At 43.5% G+C, this 17,580-nt stretch overlaps 4 protein-coding genes across 4 annotated transcripts; all 4 read left to right on the top strand.

The window, feature by feature from the left end:
- LOC119266034 (protocadherin alpha-2-like) lies at positions 1 to 2,708 on the top strand. Its single transcript, XM_037547522.1, has one exon. It carries the CDS (start codon positions 243 to 245, stop codon positions 2,691 to 2,693), a length of 2,451 nt encoding a protein of 816 aa, XP_037403419.1. The 5' UTR covers positions 1 to 242; the 3' UTR covers positions 2,694 to 2,708.
- Positions 2,709 to 4,236: 1,528 nt separating this feature from the next.
- On the top strand, positions 4,237 to 6,709 carry LOC119265961 (protocadherin alpha-2-like). The gene has a single exon (XM_037547068.1). It carries the CDS (start codon positions 4,331 to 4,333, stop codon positions 6,707 to 6,709), a length of 2,379 nt encoding a protein of 792 aa, XP_037402965.1. The 5' UTR covers positions 4,237 to 4,330.
- Positions 6,710 to 9,802: 3,093 nt separating this feature from the next.
- LOC119266002 (protocadherin alpha-2-like) lies at positions 9,803 to 12,554 on the top strand. Its single transcript, XM_037547429.1, has one exon. The coding sequence runs from the start codon at positions 10,092 to 10,094 to the stop codon at positions 12,552 to 12,554; it is 2,463 nt and encodes an 820-aa protein (XP_037403326.1). The 5' UTR covers positions 9,803 to 10,091.
- A 1,453-nt stretch (positions 12,555 to 14,007) lies between these two features.
- Positions 14,008 to 17,127, top strand: LOC119265980 (protocadherin alpha-2-like). Its single transcript, XM_037547192.1, has one exon. The coding sequence runs from the start codon at positions 14,250 to 14,252 to the stop codon at positions 16,626 to 16,628; it is 2,379 nt and encodes a 792-aa protein (XP_037403089.1). The 5' UTR covers positions 14,008 to 14,249; the 3' UTR covers positions 16,629 to 17,127.
- Positions 17,128 to 17,580: the final 453 nt, after the last annotated feature.

Raw genomic sequence — 17,580 nt, 5'->3', positions numbered from 1 at the left:
TGTACCTGCGCATTTCAGTTGCCCTGTCAAACCGCGTTGGGCCACAAGATGTCGCTATAGACCGTGAGTTTGAAGGTCTCGCCATATTATTATTCATACTCCACCCTGTGCATAAGAGCCTAAGCTAGAGCTCCAGATGCTCCTTAAGTCTCCGAGCCTTGAACCTTTTTCTTCTTCCTGTGGACGTTTGGCAGCAAAGCGAGCCAGTTCTTCTTTAGACGCCCTGTAAACGCGAGGAAGCGATGAGTTCTCGGGATATTCGTGCCTCAGCCTGGATAAAGGCGCTGCTGCTGCTCTGCTTATTGCGTTTTTCTCGCGGCCAGATTTCGTACTCGGTTTCAGAGGAAGCGAAGAAGGGAACCGGGGTCGGAAACATAGCGAAGGATCTGCATGTCAGTGTGCAGGAGCTGGAGTCGCGCGGGTTTCAGTTCGTGTCTGGACCAAACGCGAAGTACTTCGAGGTGAATCCAAAGACCGGGATGCTGCTCGTTAGTGAAAGAATAGACAGAGAGCAGCTGTGCGAAAACAAACTGAGATGCGCAATGAACGTTGAAGTGATGCTCCACCATCCGCACAAGCTGTACCGCGTTGAGGTCAATATACTGGATATCAATGACAACTCTCCTGTGTTTCCACGTCAGTCGATGGTTTTGGACATTTTTGAAAACGTGCCCCTGGGGGACCGGTCTCTGGTGACCACTGCGCGTGACGAGGACGTCGGTAGCAACGCTGTGAAAACCTACAGAATTACCACGAACGAATATTTCACGCTGGATGTGCAGAACGGGGGATCACCTGAGCTCGTGCTTCAGAAATCTCTCGACCGAGAGCGAGAGTCGGTGATTAAGCTCGATCTGACTGCTGTAGACGGTGGGAACCCACCTAGATCCGGGACACTACAGATTATTATAAATGTGCTGGATGTTAATGACAATAGTCCTGTTTTCAGCCAGTCACTGTACAAAGTTAAAGTGAAGGAAAATGCAGCGCTAGGAGTCAAAATTCTTACTGTTTCTGCTGTAGATTCAGATGAGGGTGTGAACAGTGAGGTGTTATACTCTATAATTAGCGATGGGGAAAATTCTGGGTTTGAAATATTCTCCATAAACCCCAATTCTGGAGACATTACAGTCACAGGAAACATTGATTATGAGGAAAAGCCAGCAATCGAGCTGAGAGTACAAGCTCAGGATAAAGGAACACCTCCAAGAAGGTCTAGATGCAAAGTATTAATAGAAGTTGAGGATATAAATGATAACGCACCTGAGATCTCAGCCACTCTGCTCATGAACTCGGTAAGTGAGGACATCAGACCTGGCGCTGACGTAGCATTAATCACTGTATCTGATAAAGATGATGGTAAAAATGGAAAAGTAGACTGTAAAATATCAGGAGCGAGTCCATTTAAGCTCCAGCCATCCTATAAAAACTCATATTCTCTAGTGGTAAATGAACCGCTGGACAGAGAGCAGGCCTCCCACTATAACATCACAGTCATCGCCAGTGATGAAGGCTCTCCTTCTCTTTCTAGCACTGGAACTATAGTCGTTCATGTCTCTGACGTAAATGACAATCCTCCTCTATTTCCAGCACCTGTCATAAACCTCAGCGTCAAAGAAAACAGTCCAGCTGGCGAGCTGCTGGCATCAGTAACAGCAAAAGACGCAGATTTCGGAGAAAACGCTCATATTTCATATTCTCTAATTGATGGAGACGGCGGTAAAATCCCTGTGTCCACTTTAATGAACATAAACTCTCTGACAGGTGAGCTGTACAGCTTACAGTCCTTCAACTATGAGGAAACCAAACAGGTCCAGTTTAAAGTCCAAGCCACTGACTCTGGAGCTCCTCCACTCAGCAGCAATGTGACTGTGAACGTGTTTATCCTGGATGAGAACGACAACAGTCCAGTGATCTTACCTCCTTACTCTGAGGCTGGGTCAGTAAACACTGAGAACGTCCCCTACTCTGCTGAAGGGGGCTACTATGTGGCTAAAATCCGAGCTGTAGATGCCGATTCTGGTTATAATGCGCTGCTGTCTTATCACATCACTGAGCCTAAGGGGACTAATCTGTTCCGCATTGGAAGCAGCTCTGGAGAAATCAGGACTAAGAGGCGAATGAGTGACCACGACCTGAAAACCCACCCACTTGTTGTGACGGTATGTGACCATGGAGAACCTTCACTATCAGCTACAGTGACTGTCGAGGTTGTGGTGGTTGAAAGTCTGGACAGCGGGCAGCCTTCCCTAAGACAAGTGCCGATGAAGGAGGAGGGCTTCTCTGATCTGAATCTGTATCTGCTCATCGCTATTGTCTCAGTGTCGGTGATCTTTCTGCTGAGCCTCGTCGGTTTGATAGCAGCTAAATGCTGCGGGTCAGAGGGCGGTTTGAGCAGGTGCAGCGGTCCAGTGGTCACTACACACCCTGACGGGAGCTGGTCTTACTCTAAAGCCACTCAGCAGTACGACGTGTGCTTCAGCTCAGACACGCTGAAGAGTGACGTCGTGGTTTTCCCCTCGCCGTTTCCGCCTGCAGACGCAGAGCTGATCAGCATTAATGGAGGGGACACTTTCTCTCGGACACAGACTCTCCCCAGCTCTGGGAAGGTAAGGGCTTTCACTGGCTTTGCAGGTTGGGTATGCGGGCTTTTGCTGCGTTGCCATTTCTTGTTGTTACTTGCGGGTGTTTGACCAGTTTAGTCACATCGCTGTTTGTAATTCAATTTCTTTGTGATTTTTAAGGCCTTTGGTCGTTAAATCAACTGGTTGTATCGCGCAAACGTGAATGAACTTGCGGTGCACGCGCGATATTGAGGTAGAAGCTTTTTATATTTATCATAAGAAACGCTTTCACGCGGACACAAACTTCATACAGCGCTGATAAAGCAGAACTTGCCTTGAAGTTTCAGCCACCTGAACTTACTTTGCGGTACAGTTTCGTTTTGCTGTTTAATGAGGTTTCAGTGCAACTTTGAAGCTCAGCTGTTGAAAAATGAAAGGCTTTGCTTGACCAGGCTTGGTAAGAAATATGCAAATGACGTAATTGGACATTTTACACGGACACATACTCTCCTCATCACTACGAATGTGTGAATATCAGAGTCTCCGAACACGTCGTCCGTGTGACAATGCTGCGGTTTGTGGTGTCGCTTTCTTGCCAGTGTTTATAAAGGAGTTTCCAATATTTTAACCATAAGTGTCTGATTATGACGGTTTACAGTTAAATCTCTGCTCACGATTTTAAGAGATTAACAACGTAGATGTTCAGTCGAAATGTGAATAATAATTTTACTCCTGCTTTACTAGAAAATAATGAAATATTGTACCAGTAGTACTATTATTATTATTATTATTATTATTATTAATAATAATACGTTTGAAGTCTGATTTTGTGTTTGTCAATAACAACAAAAGAAAATAACTGAAAGTGATTTTTTAAAAATGCATTCTTTAATACTGCAAACATCTACTGTACTTATTCTTTGCCCTCAGGTTGAAGTTGTCGAGCTTACGAATATTTCTTCATTCTGTCGTGAACACATTCGCTTCTTGACACTTTTATCCCGCTTCATCTACCACGTGACTGATTTCAGAACCCCTGATTTAGACAGCGGCACCTTTATGCCCGCGGTACAACTGTATTGCTGTAAATGTAGCCACAGTGTGGACGAAAGCAAAGGGAGAAATAAAGTGAGTCAATAATAATGAATGTGTTTTAATAATCTCTTCAATGGCTCCATTAAATTATCAACTTTTTAAGGTTAAATTATGCCCTCAAAATCGCCCCCATTCACCACTGTCGCACCAAGGTTTTTTGTCCTAAATTTGTTCTTGAGAAAAGTCCTACGCACAAGTCTGCGTCAGATTCATGACGTGTTTTTAACCCGCAGAATTACTCGCACTTTTTGCCGTTCATTGTTTGTAGATTCTGTGAAGAACAAAGCCCGAATAAGAAAATGCCGTTAAATGTAAGAATCTTTGTGAAAAATATAAACATTTAGAGGATGAAGTTCTTATTGAGGATCGTTGATTATTGAAGCCCAATAACAGTAAAAATTCCAGTCACTGAATAAAGTTTGAGTAAAATGTACCTGCGCATTTCAGTTGCCCTGTCAAGCCGCGTTGGGCCACAAGATGTCGCTATAGACCGTGAGTTTAAAGGTCTCGCCATATTATTATTCATACTCCACCCTGTGCATAAGAGCCTAAGCTAGAGCTCCAGATGCTCCTTAAGTCTCCGAGCCTTGAACCTTTTTCTTCTTTCTGTGGACGTTTGGCAGCAAAGCGGGCCCGTTCTTCTTTAGACGCCCTTTAAACGGGAGGAAGCGATGAGTTCTCGGGATATTCGTGCCCCAGCCTGGATAAAGGCGCTGCTGCTGCTCTGCTTATTGCGTTTTTCTCGCGGCCAGATTTCGTACTCGGTTTCAGAGGAAGCGAAGAAGGGAACCGGGGTCGGAAACATAGCGAAGGATCTGCATGTCAGTGCGCAGGAGCTGGAGTCGCGCGGGTTTCAGTTCGTGTCTGGACCAAACGCGAAGTACTTCGAGGTGAATCCAAAGACCGGGATGCTGCTCGTTAGTGAAAGAATAGACAGAGAGCAGCTGTGCGAAAACAAACTGAGATGCGCAATGAACGTTGAAGTGATGCTCCACCATCCGCACAAGCTGTACCGCGTTGAGGTCAATATACTGGATATCAATGACAACTCTCCTGTGTTTCCACGTCAGTCGATGGTTTTGGACATTACTGAAAATGTGCTCGTGGGGGATCGATTTCCGACCACCACTGCGCGTGACGAGGACGTCGGTAGAAACGCTGTGAAAACCTACAGAATTACCACGAACGAATATTTCACGCTGGATGTGCAGAACGGGGGATCACCTGAGCTCGTGCTTCAGAAATCTCTCGACCGAGAGCGAGAGTCGGTGATTAAGCTCGATCTGACTGCTGTAGACGGTGGGAACCCACCCAGATCCGGGACACTGCAGATTATTATAAACGTGCTGGATGTTAATGACAATAACCCTGTTTTCACCCAGTCACTGTACAAAGTTAAAGTGAAGGAAAATGCAGCTCTAGGAGTCAAAATTCTTACTGTTTCTGCTGTAGATTCAGATGAGGGTGTGAACAGTGAGGTGTTATACTCTATTATTAGCGATGGGGAAAATTCTGGGTTTGAAATATTCTCCATAAACGCCAATTCTGGAGACATTACAGTCACTGGAAACATTGATTATGAGGAAAACCCAGCAATCGAGCTGAGAGTACAAGCTCAGGATAAAGGAGCACCACCAAGAAGGTCTAGATGCAAAGTGTTAATAGAAGTTGAGGATGTAAATGATAACGCACCTGAGATCTCAGCCACTCTGCTCATGAACTCGGTAAGTGAGGACATCAGACCTGGCGCTGACGTAGCATTAATCACTGTATCTGATAAAGATGATGGTAAAAATGGAAAAGTAGACTGTAAAATATCAGGAGCGAGTCCATTTAAGCTCCAGCCATCCTATAAAAACTCATATTCTCTAATGTTAAATGAACCGCTGGACAGAGAGCAGGCCTCCCACTATAACATCACAGTCATCGCCAGTGATGAAGGCTCTCCTTCTCTTTCTAGCACTGGAACTATAGTCGTTCATGTCTCTGACGTAAATGACAATCCTCCTCTATTTCCAGCACCTGTCATAAACCTCAGCGTCAAAGAAAACAGTCCAGCTGGCGAGCTGCTGGCATCAGTAACAGCAAAAGACGCAGATTTCGGAGAAAATGCTCATATTTCATATTCTCTAATTGATGGAGACGGCGGTAAAATCCCTGTGTCCACTTTAATGAACATAAACTCCCTGACAGGTGAGCTGTACAGCTTACAGTCCTTCAACTATGAGGAAACCAAACAGGTCCAGTTTAAAGTCCAGGCCACTGACTCTGGAGCTCCTCCACTCAGCAGCAATGTGACTGTGAACGTGTTTATCCTGGATGAGAACGACAACAGTCCAGTGATCTTACCTCCTTACTCTGAGGCTGGGTCAGTAAACACCGAGAACGTCCCCTACTCTGCTGAAGGGGGCTACTATGTGGCTAAAATCCGAGCTGTAGATGCCGATTCTGGTTATAATGCGCTGCTGTCTTATCACATCACTGAGCCTAAGGGGACTAATCTGTTCCGCATTGGAAGCAGCTCTGGAGAAATCAGGACTAAGAGGCGAATGAGTGACCACGACCTGAAAACCCACCCACTTGTTGTGACGGTATGTGACCATGGAGAACCTTCACTATCAGCTACAGTGACTGTCGAGGTTGTGGTGGTTGAAAGTCTGGACAGCGGGCAGCCTTCCCTAAGACAAGTGCCGATGAAGGAGGAGGGCTTCTCTGATCTGAATCTGTATCTGCTCATCGCTATTGTCTCAGTGTCGGTGATCTTTCTGCTGAGCCTCATCTGTTTGCTAGCGGCTAAATGCTGCGGGTCAGAGGGCGGTTTGAGCAGGTGCAGCGGTCCAGTGGTCACTACACACCCTGACGGGAGCTGGTCTTACTCTAAAGCCACTCAGCAGTACGACGTGTGCTTCAGCTCAGACACGCTGAAGAGCGACGTCGTGGTTTTCCCCTCGCCGTTTCTGCCTGCAGACGCAGAGCTGATCAGCATTAATGGAGGGGACACTTTCTCTCGGACACAGACTCTCCCCAGCTCTGGGAAGGTGAGGCTGTAATTGCCTTTTCAGTTTGGGTTACATTAACTTAAATGTGACATCATGGCACTTGACTGCTTGAATTCTATTCGTTTATCTTTTATTTGTTACTCTGCAAAACGTAGAACCTCTTTTTGCCTTTCAAAGATTTAGTAGCTTAGTGTCTGTAAATACTTTGGCTTTGATGTAGTTTATTCACAGTAAGTTAACGTGATTGGTCTTGTTAAAACTCAAATACCTTTGGCTGCTTATGAAGAGCTTCATCAGTTTCTTTACGCAATCAGTCTTGATCTATCAGCTTGGTTCTTTCGATATTGCCATGTGATGCGATACGATCATCAGCTTTAACACATTTAATGTTACACATGTTTTCTTCATTGACTGAAATTCACTCTTCGCTGAAGTCGTTCCAAACTTTTCATTCCTGCACCCCTTGATACTTTTTGTGACTTATGGAAAGAAGTTCCAGCAAAGCTTAAACCGACAAGCTTCTAAAAACCTAAAGTGCTGAAAAAGTGAAACTAAATAAAGATATGAGTGATTTTTATTTTGGGATGCTCTATATTAGTGTCAAGCTAGCCGAGTTAGCTCTGCTCTATTTGGGATTTTTATGTCAGCTCTATTTCATCTACAGACATTTTTAGCTCATAACCAGCCTGGAAGTTACATTCTTTACTTTCTATCTCTCTGTTTTCAAATTATTATTCAAGGATTTGAACTTGAAGTCTGTCTTTTCTTATTGTAGCTTCAGCCTGTTAGACATCCAGCTTTCTGCTTCCAGCTCAGCACACTGGTGAGGACTGAATCCATTATGAAGTGAATATAATGTTTACACCTAAAGCGAGTGAGCAGTGTTTGTTATCATCCGGTTGCATTCTATGGGCTCTGATTTTGATTCTAACCTCTGGGCTTTTTCACAGAGTCTTTATGAAGCCACAGTCTCATGTCTGCTGAAGCTCTTCGCTGTTTATCATTGCTGCTCATGCCATAATTCCATCTTCTCTTGGCTTTTTTGAGAGACGCAAACTAAGTGTTACTCCAGAAACACATCACAGACATTTAATAGGACAGGACACTAATTTAATAAGTGAGCACTCTTTCTTTGACTTGGTTAAAACTGGTGACAATTGACACTTCCGTTTCCTAACCGGATATTTTAGCCATAATGTTGAAACAAAGTGGCCACATATAAAGTAAGGTGGATGTGCTCCCATGAAGGTTCTTTGAGTGGTAACAATGGCGGAATATTTGTTGCTGCATAGAACCAGAAAGTTCTTTTAAAGTTTCTGCAGCGTAGAGCAGAACCATTTACCATGAAAACAACCACATAGACTTTCATTTGTTTGAGTTGAGTATGTTCTGTATTGACCCTGCTGAAGAAAACCGAAACCACTAAGTGTTTGTCTTGGTTCCTGAGGGTTTCATAACGTGTTTGACTTTTTCAATGGAATGATATCACAATACAAAGAATCCTTATTTTTGAACAGTTGATCATCGGCTGATCCTTCATGCATTTTATGGTGTCCTAGTGGGCTATAAAGTAGTTCTAAAGGAAGCAAGTTGTCTTTATTGGAAATCCTTCAGCTAAATTAATTTTTATTTAATTAAGTGTTTGTGTTGGTTCCTGAGGGTTTCGTAATGTGTTTGCCTTTTTTAAACGGGACAATATCACAATACAAAGAATCCTTATTTTTTCAACTCTAATGGTGTTCTACGGGAAGTTAGTTGTCCTTATTGGAAACCGTTAAGCCAATTCACATTAGAAAGCAAAGGTTTTAATTCCAGTAGCTGCTAACGGTCATTAGGGTAATGTGATTTCTACAGAATGCCTGACGAACCCTTTAATATAAATTTGTGAAACGGCTCCAAATATTAGTGCACATTTCATTTAAGCATCTTCTCATAGTCATGCTTTTTCTATATTTGATGGTCTTCAGCCTTTACAATCAGGTCCATTTCTAACTATTGATAATAACCCTCAAAACTTCGCAACTTCATATAATGACATGTTTAGGAGTAGAAGAGATTACCTCGCCGGGTCACTGCATTTCCTATGGGTTTTCTTTGTGTGTTACAGCCAACTTTTTATGCAGTTTGGCTCCAAAACATTGTGTCTTATTTAGTTGGAAACAACGTTTTGGAAATAGATGGGCCTGTTAGTTGGCATAATCAGTGAGTCAACTAACTTTTGTAATTGTAAAAAAAACCCAAAGGAAAAAGAATAAGATGTTATTATATATTATTTGCACCTGATGAGAGAATATTTACACACCTTCCAATGGGAGCTCAAAATGTGCTTTTCTTTTCGTCTTAGATGTTTAGCCTAATCTATAGTACTGCTTTCAGAACCATGGACAGAGCCAACACTGGCAGTTGAGTTTGAGAAGCTGAGCTCTTCTGCTGTCTCCAAGACAACCATGTATTTCAAAGTTATGGCTTCACAAATATAAACCTCCCCTATCAATGTATTTATATGATGAGGTCATTTTTACAATCTTTAATAGTCACAATTACACTCTTAAAAAGAGATGTTTCTTCAAGGGTTCTTTAGCAGATGCAATGGTTCTATATAGAACAAACGGTTCTTTGCATGGTGAAATAGCTCTTCCGGCTGATGGACAGTGTGTCATATAAGGTTCTGTGTTGAACCTTTTTGAAAATGGTTATAGCTCCAAAAAGAGTCTTCTATTGTTACAAGCTTGACAAGATAGCCACTGGTGATATGTCGAACCATTTACAACACGTTCTCCATCAATCTGAAGAACCATTTCACCATGCAGGGAATCTATTTGAGAGTAATAGTTCAACACTGAAACATTCTCTTTACTAAAGAATCCTTTAAGAACCATCATTTTTATAGTAATAAAACTTTTCGGAACTCAGAGATGGTATTTGAATTTTCTTCAGTGCTGAAGAAAGACACCTTCTCAAACTTCATAAACAACAATAAAGGCAGGAGCAGAACGAAATGATTGGATATCTGAAGAGTTTTTGAGTAAAGCTAATAGTAAACAAAGCTGAATTTGACCAATTCATGATCGTGACTTTGGATTTCTGCTCTATTTCTATTCATTCTAATAAACTCTTCAACTTATTGTGATTATTACAGTAATAATTGTTATTTTGCGCAGTGAGGTGAATGTAAATATGGCGCTCGACTGTGAAACTTACTTTAGCCACGCGATGTCACTGTTGACCGTGATTCTGAAAGTCCGCGTCTCATGAACGAACCTCTCCACCTTCCGTGCTGCGTAATCAGACAGAGGAGGTCCATAAAGCAGAACGCAGGCCACACCGTAGAGCTGTTGTCCACAGAGGAGGCCTTGGATATCATCTTGCTTTCTATACGGCGTTGGAATAACGATGTTATTAAATCTGTGACTTGAATAAACGCGAAGAGGCGATGGGTTTCACGGTCAGTGGAGGACCTCGCTCCATCTGGGCGCTGCTGCTTTTCTCTTTTTGGGGTTTGTCCCGCGCTCAGGTTTCGTACTCCGTCTCAGAGGAGGTGAAGAAGGGCACCGTTGTCGGCAACATAGCGAAGGATCTCAACCTCGATGTCCAGGAGCTGCAATCGCGCCTGTTTCAGGTGGTGGCTGGATCGAATAAGAGGTATTTCGAGGTGAATCTGAAAACGGGAGCTCTGTTTGTGAACGACAGGCTCGACAGGGAGGAGCTGTGCGAGGCGAAGCACAGATGCGCTCTTAATGTCGAGGTAATGGCACAGAATCCCGTAAAGCTCTATCGTGTTGAGGTGAATGTAATGGATATTAACGACAACTCTCCAGTTTTCCCGCTTCAGAAGTTAGAGAAGAACATAATTGAAAACGTAATACCTGGAGATCGCTTTTCTCTGCCTTCAGCACGAGACTCGGATGTGGGTATCAACGCAGTAAAAAGCTACACGTTGAGTCCAAACGAACATTTCTCGCTGGATGTTCAGAGCTACGGGGAGCAGAGTGTTTCAGCAGAGTTGGTGCTACAAAAGCCTTTAGATCGAGAGAAGCAGGCTGTTATTAAGCTCACGCTCACGGCTGTTGATGGAGGGAAACCTGCCAAATCAGGGACGATGGATATAATAATTAACGTGCTGGATATAAACGATAACAATCCATTATTTAGTAAACCTTTATATAAAGTTAAGATGAAAGAGAACACACCGCTGGGGACCAAAACCTTGACTGTCACTGCGACTGACTCGGATGAAGGTACAAATGGAGAAATTATTTATTCCATTGTGGATCAAGAGGGAAACTCAGCATCACGCTTATTTTCAATGAATGATGTAACAGGAGATATAACAATTAAAGGCAATATTGATTATGAGGAAAATCCAGCTATTGAACTAAGAGTACAGGCTCAAGACAAAAGCAGTTCACCAAGACATTCAAATTGTAAAGTATTAATAGAAGTTGAGGATGTAAATGATAACGCACCTGAGATCTCAGCCACTCTGCTCATGAACTCGGTAAGTGAGGACATCAGACCTGGCGCTGACGTAGCATTAATCACAGTATCTGATAAAGATGATGGTAAAAATGCAAAAGTAGACTGTAAAATATCAGGAGCGAGTCCATTTAAGCTCCAGCCATCCTATAAAAACTCGTATTCTCTAGTGGTAAATGAACCGCTGGACAGAGAGCAGGCCTCCCACTATAACATCACAGTCATCGCCAGTGATGAAGGCTCTCCTTCTCTTTCTAGCACTGGAACTATAGTCGTTCATGTCTCTGACGTAAATGACAATCCTCCTCTATTTCCAGCACCCGTCATAAACCTCAGCGTCAAAGAAAACAGTCCAGCTGGCGGGCTGCTGGCATCAGTAACAGCAAAAGACGCAGATTTCGGAGAAAACGCTCATATTTCATATTCTCTAATTGATGGAGACGGCAGTAAAATCCCTTTGTCCACTTTAATGAACATAAACTCCCTGACAGGTGAGCTGTACAGCTTACAGTCCTTCAACTATGAGGAAACCAAACAGGTCCAGTTTAAAGTCCAGGCCACTGATTCTGGAGCTCCTCCACTCAGTAGCAACGTGACTGTGAACGTGTTTATCCTGGATGAGAACGACAACAGTCCAGTGATCTTACCTCCTTACTCTGAGACTGGGTCAGTAAACACAGAGAACGTCCCCTACTCTGCTGAAGGGGGCTACTATGTGGCTAAAATCCGAGCTGTAGATGCTGATTCTGGTTATAATGCGCTGCTGTCTTATCACATCACTGAGCCTAAGGGGACTAATCTGTTCCGCATTGGAAGCAGCTCTGGAGAAATCAGGACTAAGAGGCGAATGAGTGACCACGACCTGAAAACCCACCCACTTGTTGTGACGGTATGTGACCATGGAGAACCTTCACTATCAGCTACAGTGACTGTCGAGGTTGTGGTGGTTGAAAGCCTGGACAGCGGGCAGCCTTCCCTAAGACAAGTGCCGATGAAGGAGGAGGGCTTCTCTGATCTGAATCTGTATCTGCTCATCGCTATTGTCTCAGTGTCGGTGATCTTTCTGCTGAGCCTCATCGGTTTGATAGCGGCTAAATGCTGCGGGTCAGAGGGCGGTTTGAGCAGGTGCAGCGGTCCAGTGGTCACTACACACCCTGACGGGAGCTGGTCTTACTCTAAAGCCACTCAGCAGTACGACGTGTGCTTCAGCTCAGACACGCTGAAGAGTGACGTCGTGGTTTTCCCCTCGCCGTTTCCGCCTGCAGACGCAGAGCTGATCAGCATTAATGGAGGGGACACTTTCTCTCGGACACAGACTCTCCCCAGCTCTGGGAAGGTAAGGGCTTTCACTGGCTTTGCAGGTTGGGTATGCGAGCTTTTGCTGCGTTGTCATTTCTTGCCGTTACTTGCGAGTTTTTGACCAGTTTAGTCACATCGCGGTTTGTAATTCAATTTCTTTGTGATTTTTAGTGCCTTTGGTCGTTAAATCAACTGGTTGTATCGCGCAAACGTGAATGAACTTGCGGTGCACGCGCGATATTGAGGTAGAAGCTTTTTATATTTATCATAAGAAACGCTTTCACGCGGACACAAACTTCATACAGCGCTGATAAAGCAGACCTGACCTTGAAGTTTCAGCCACCTGAACTTACTTTGCGGTACAGTTTCGTTTTGCTCTTTAATGAGGTTTCAATGCAACTTTGAAGCTCAGATGTTGAGAAATGAAAGGCTTTGCTTGACCAGGCTTGGTAAGAAATATGCAAATGACGTTTAAGCTAATTTGCATTCCTGTAATTGGACTTTTTACACGAACACATACTCTCCTCATCACTACGAATGTGTGAATATCACAGTCTCCGAACACGTCGTCCGTGAGATAATGCTGCGGTTTGAGGTGTCGCATTCTTGCCAATGTTTATGAAGGAAGTGGCAATATTTTAACCATAAGTGTCTGATTATGACGGTTTACAGTTAAATCTCTGCTCACGATTTTAAGAGATTAACAACGTAGATGTTCAGTCGAAATGTGAATAATAATTTTACTCCTGCTTTACTAGAAAATAATGAAATATTGTACCAGTAGTACTATTAATAATAATAATAATAATAATAATAATAATAATAATAATAATAATAATAATAATAATAACAATAATAATACGTCTGATGTCTGATTTTGTGTTTGTCAATAACAACAAAAGAAAATAACTGAAAGTAATTTTTAAAAAATGCATTCTTTAATACTGCAAACATCTACTGTACTTATTCTTTGCCCTCAGGTTGAAGGTGTCGAGCTTACGAATATTTCTTCATTCTGTCGTGAACACATTCGCTTCTTGACACTTTTATCCCGCTTCATCTACCACGTGACTGATTTCAGAACCCCTGATTTGGACAGCGGCACCTTTATGCCCGCGGTACAACTGTATTGCTGTAAATGTAGCCACAGTGTGGACGAAAGCAAAGGGAGAAATAAAGTGAGTCAATAATAATGAATGTGTTTTAATAATCTCTTCAATGGCTCCATTAAATTATCAACTTTTTAAGGTTAAATTATGCCCTCAAAATCGCCCCCATTCACCAATGTCGCACCAAGGTTTTTTGTCCTAAATTTGTTCTTGAGAAAAGTCCTACGCACAAGTCTGCGTCAGATTCATGACGTGTTTTTAACCCGCAGAATTATTCGCCCTTTTTGCCGTTCATTGTTTGTAGATTCTGTGAAGAACAAAGCCTGAATAAGAAAACGCCGTTAAATGTAAGAACCTTTGTGAAAAATATAAACATTTAGAGGATGAAGTTCTTATTGAGGATCGTTGATTAATGAAGCCCAATAACAGTAAAAATTCCAGTCACTGAATAAAGTTTGAGTAAAATGTACCTGCGCATTTCAGTTGCCCTGTCAAACCGCATTGGGCCACAAGATGTCGCTATAGACCGTGAGTTTAAAGGTCTCGCCATATTATTATTCATACTCCACCCTGTGCATAAGAGCCTAAGCTAGAGCTCCAGATGCTCCTTAAGTCTCCGAGCCTTGAACCTTTTTCTTCTTTCTGTGGACGTTTGGCAGCAAAGCGAGCCCGTTCTTCTATAGACGCCCTTTAAACGGGAGGAAGCGATGAGTTCTCGGGATATTCGTGCCTCAGCCTGGATAAAGGCGCTGCTGCTGCTCTGCTTATTGCGTTTTTCTCGCGGCCAGATTTCGTACTCGGTTTCAGAGGAAGCGAAGAAGGGAACCGGGGTCGGAAACATAGCGAAGGATCTGCATGTCAGTGCGCAGGAGCTGGAGTCGCGAGGGTTTCAGTTCGTGTCTGGACCAAACGCGAAGTACTTCGAGGTGAATCCAAAGACCGGGATGCTGCTCGTTAGTGAAAGAATAGACAGAGAGCAGCTGTGCGAAAACAAACTGAGATGCGCAATGAACGTTGAAGTGATGCTCCACCATCCGCACAAGCTGTACCGCGTTGAGGTCAATATACTGGATATCAATGACAACTCTCCTGTGTTTCCACGTCAGTCGATGGTTTTGGACATTATTGAAAATGTACTCGTGGGGGATCGATTTCCGGTCACCACTGCGCGTGACGTGGACGTCGGTAGCAACGCTGTGAATACCTACAGAATTACCACGAACGAATATTTCACGCTGGATGTGCAGAACGGGGGATCACCTGAGCTCGTGCTTCAGAAATCTCTCGACCGAGAGCGAGAGTCGGTGATTAAGCTCGATCTGACTGCTGTAGACGGTGGGAACCCACCCAGATCCGGGACACTGCAGATTATTATAAACGTGCTGGATGTTAATGACAATAGTCCTGTTTTCAGCCAGTCACTGTACAAAGTTAAAGTAAAGGAAAATGCAGCTCTAGGAGCCAACATTCTTACTGTTTCTGCTGTAGATTCAGATGAGGGTGTGAACAGTGAGGTGTTATACTCTATTATTAGCGAAGGGGAAAATTCTGGGTTTGAAATATTCTCCATAAACCCCAATTCTGGAGACATTACAGTCACTGGAAACATTGATTATGAGGAAAACCCAGCAATCGAGCTGAGAGTACAAGCTCAGGATAAAGGAACATCTCCAAGAAGGTCTAGATGCAAAGTGTTAATAGAAGTTGAGGATGTAAATGATAACGCACCTGAGATCTCAGCCACTCTGCTCATGAACTCGGTAAGTGAGGACATCAGACCTGGCGCTGACGTAGCATTAATCACAGTATCTGATAAAGATGATGGTAAAAATGGAAAAGTAGACTGTAAAATATCAGGAGCGAGTCCATTTAAGCTCCAGCCATCCTATAAAAACTCATATTCTCTAGTGGTAAATGAACCGCTGGACAGAGAGCAGGCCTCCCACTATAACATCACAGTCATCGCCAGTGATGAAGGCTCTCCTTCTCTTTCTAGCACTGGAACTATAGTCGTTCATGTCTCTGACGTAAACGACAATCCACCTCTATTTCCAGCACTTGTGATAAACCTCAGTGTCAAAGAAAACAGTCCAGCTGGCGGGCTGCTGGCATCACTAACAGCAAAAGACGCAGATTTCGGAGAAAACGCTCATATTTCATATTCTCTAATTGATGGAGATGGCAGTAAAATCCCTGTGTCCACTTTAATGAACATAAACTCCCTGACAGGTGAGCTGTACAGCTTACAGTCCTTCAACTACGAGGAAACCAAACAGATCCAGTTTAAAGTCCAGGCCACTGACTCTGGAGCTCCTCCCCTCAGCAGCAATGTGACTGTGAACGTGTTTATCCTGGATGAGAACGACAACAGTCCAGTGATCTTACCTCCTTACTCTGAGGCTGGGTCAGTAAACACCGAGAACGTCCCCTACTCTGCTGAAGGGGGCTACTATGTGGCTAAAATCCGAGCTGTAGATGCTGATTCTGGTTATAATGCGCTGCTGTCTTATCACATCACTGAGCCTAAGGGGACTAATCTGTTCCGCATTGGAAGCAGCTCTGGAGAAATCAGGACTAAGAGGCGAATGAGTGACCACGACCTGAAAACCCACCCACTTGTTGTGACGGTATGTGACCATGGAGAACCTTCACTATCAGCTACAGTGACTGTCGAGGTTGTGGTGGTTGAAAGTCTGGACAGCGGGCAGCCCTCCCTAAGACAAGTACCGATGAAGGAGGAGGGCTTCTCTGATCTGAATCTGTATCTGCTCATCGCTATTGTCTCAGTGTCAGTGATCTTTCTGCTGAGCCTCATCGGTTTGATAGCGGCTAAATGCTGCGGGTCAGAGGGCGGTTTGAGCAGGTGCAGCGGTCCAGTGGTCACTACACACCCTGACGGGAGCTGGTCTTACTCTAAAGCCACTCAGCAGTACGACGTGTGCTTCAGCTCAGACACGCTGAAGAGTGACGTCGTGGTTTTCCCCTCGCCGTTTCCGCCTGCAGACGCAGAGCTGATCAGCATTAATGGAGGGGACACTTTCTCTCGGACACAGACTCTCCCCAGCTCTGGGAAGGTGAGGCTGTAATTGCCTTTTCAGTTTGGGTTACATTAACTTAAATGTGACATCATGGCACTTGACTGCTTGAATTCAATTCGTTTATCTTTTATTTGTTACTTTGCAAAACGTAGAACCTCTTTTTGCCTTTCAAAGATTTAGTAGGTTAGTGTCTGTAAATATTTTGGCTTTGATGTAGTTTAATCACAGTAAGTGAAAGTGATTGGTCTTGTTAAAACTCAAATACCTTTGGCTGCTTATGAAGAGCTTCATCAGTTTCTTTACGCAATCAGTCTTGATCTATCAGCTTGGTTCTTTCGATATTGCCATGTGATGCGATACGATCATCAGCTTTAACACATTTATTGTTACACATGTTTTCTTCATTGACTGAAATTCACTCTTCGCTGAAGTCGTTCTAACCTGTTCATTCCTGCACCCCTTGATACTTTTTGTGACTTCTGGAAAGAAGTTCCAGCAAAGCTTAAACCGACAAGCTTCTAAAAACCTAAAGAGCTGAAATAGTGAAACTAAATAAAGATATGAGTGATTTTTATTTTGGGATGCTCTATATCAGTGTCAAGCTAGCCGAGTTAGCTCTGCTCTATTTGGGATTTTTATGTCAGCTCTATTTTATCTACAAACATTTTTATCTCATAACCAGCCTGGAAGGTACATTCTTTACTTTCTGTGTCTCTGTTTTCAAATTATTATTCAAGGATTTGAACTTGAAGTCTGTCTTTTCTTATTGTAGCTTCAGCCTGTTAGACATCCAGCTTTCTGCTTCCAGCTCAGCACACTGGCGAGGACTGAATCCAGTTATGAAGCGAATATAATGTTTACACCTAAAGCGAGTGAGCAGTGTTTGTTATCATCCGGTTGCATTCTATGGGCTCTGATTTTGATTCTAACCACTTGGCTTTTTCACAGAGTCTTTATGAAGCCACAGTCTCATATCTGCTGAAGCTCTTCGCTGTTTATC

The sequence above is a fragment of the Pygocentrus nattereri genome, chromosome 18 (genome assembly GCF_015220715.1).
Source record: "Pygocentrus nattereri isolate fPygNat1 chromosome 18, fPygNat1.pri, whole genome shotgun sequence".
NCBI classification, from domain to species: domain Eukaryota; kingdom Metazoa; phylum Chordata; class Actinopteri; order Characiformes; family Serrasalmidae; genus Pygocentrus; species Pygocentrus nattereri.
Note: the sequence above shows the minus strand (reverse complement) of the source record. Positions and strands in the feature narration are given on the sequence as shown.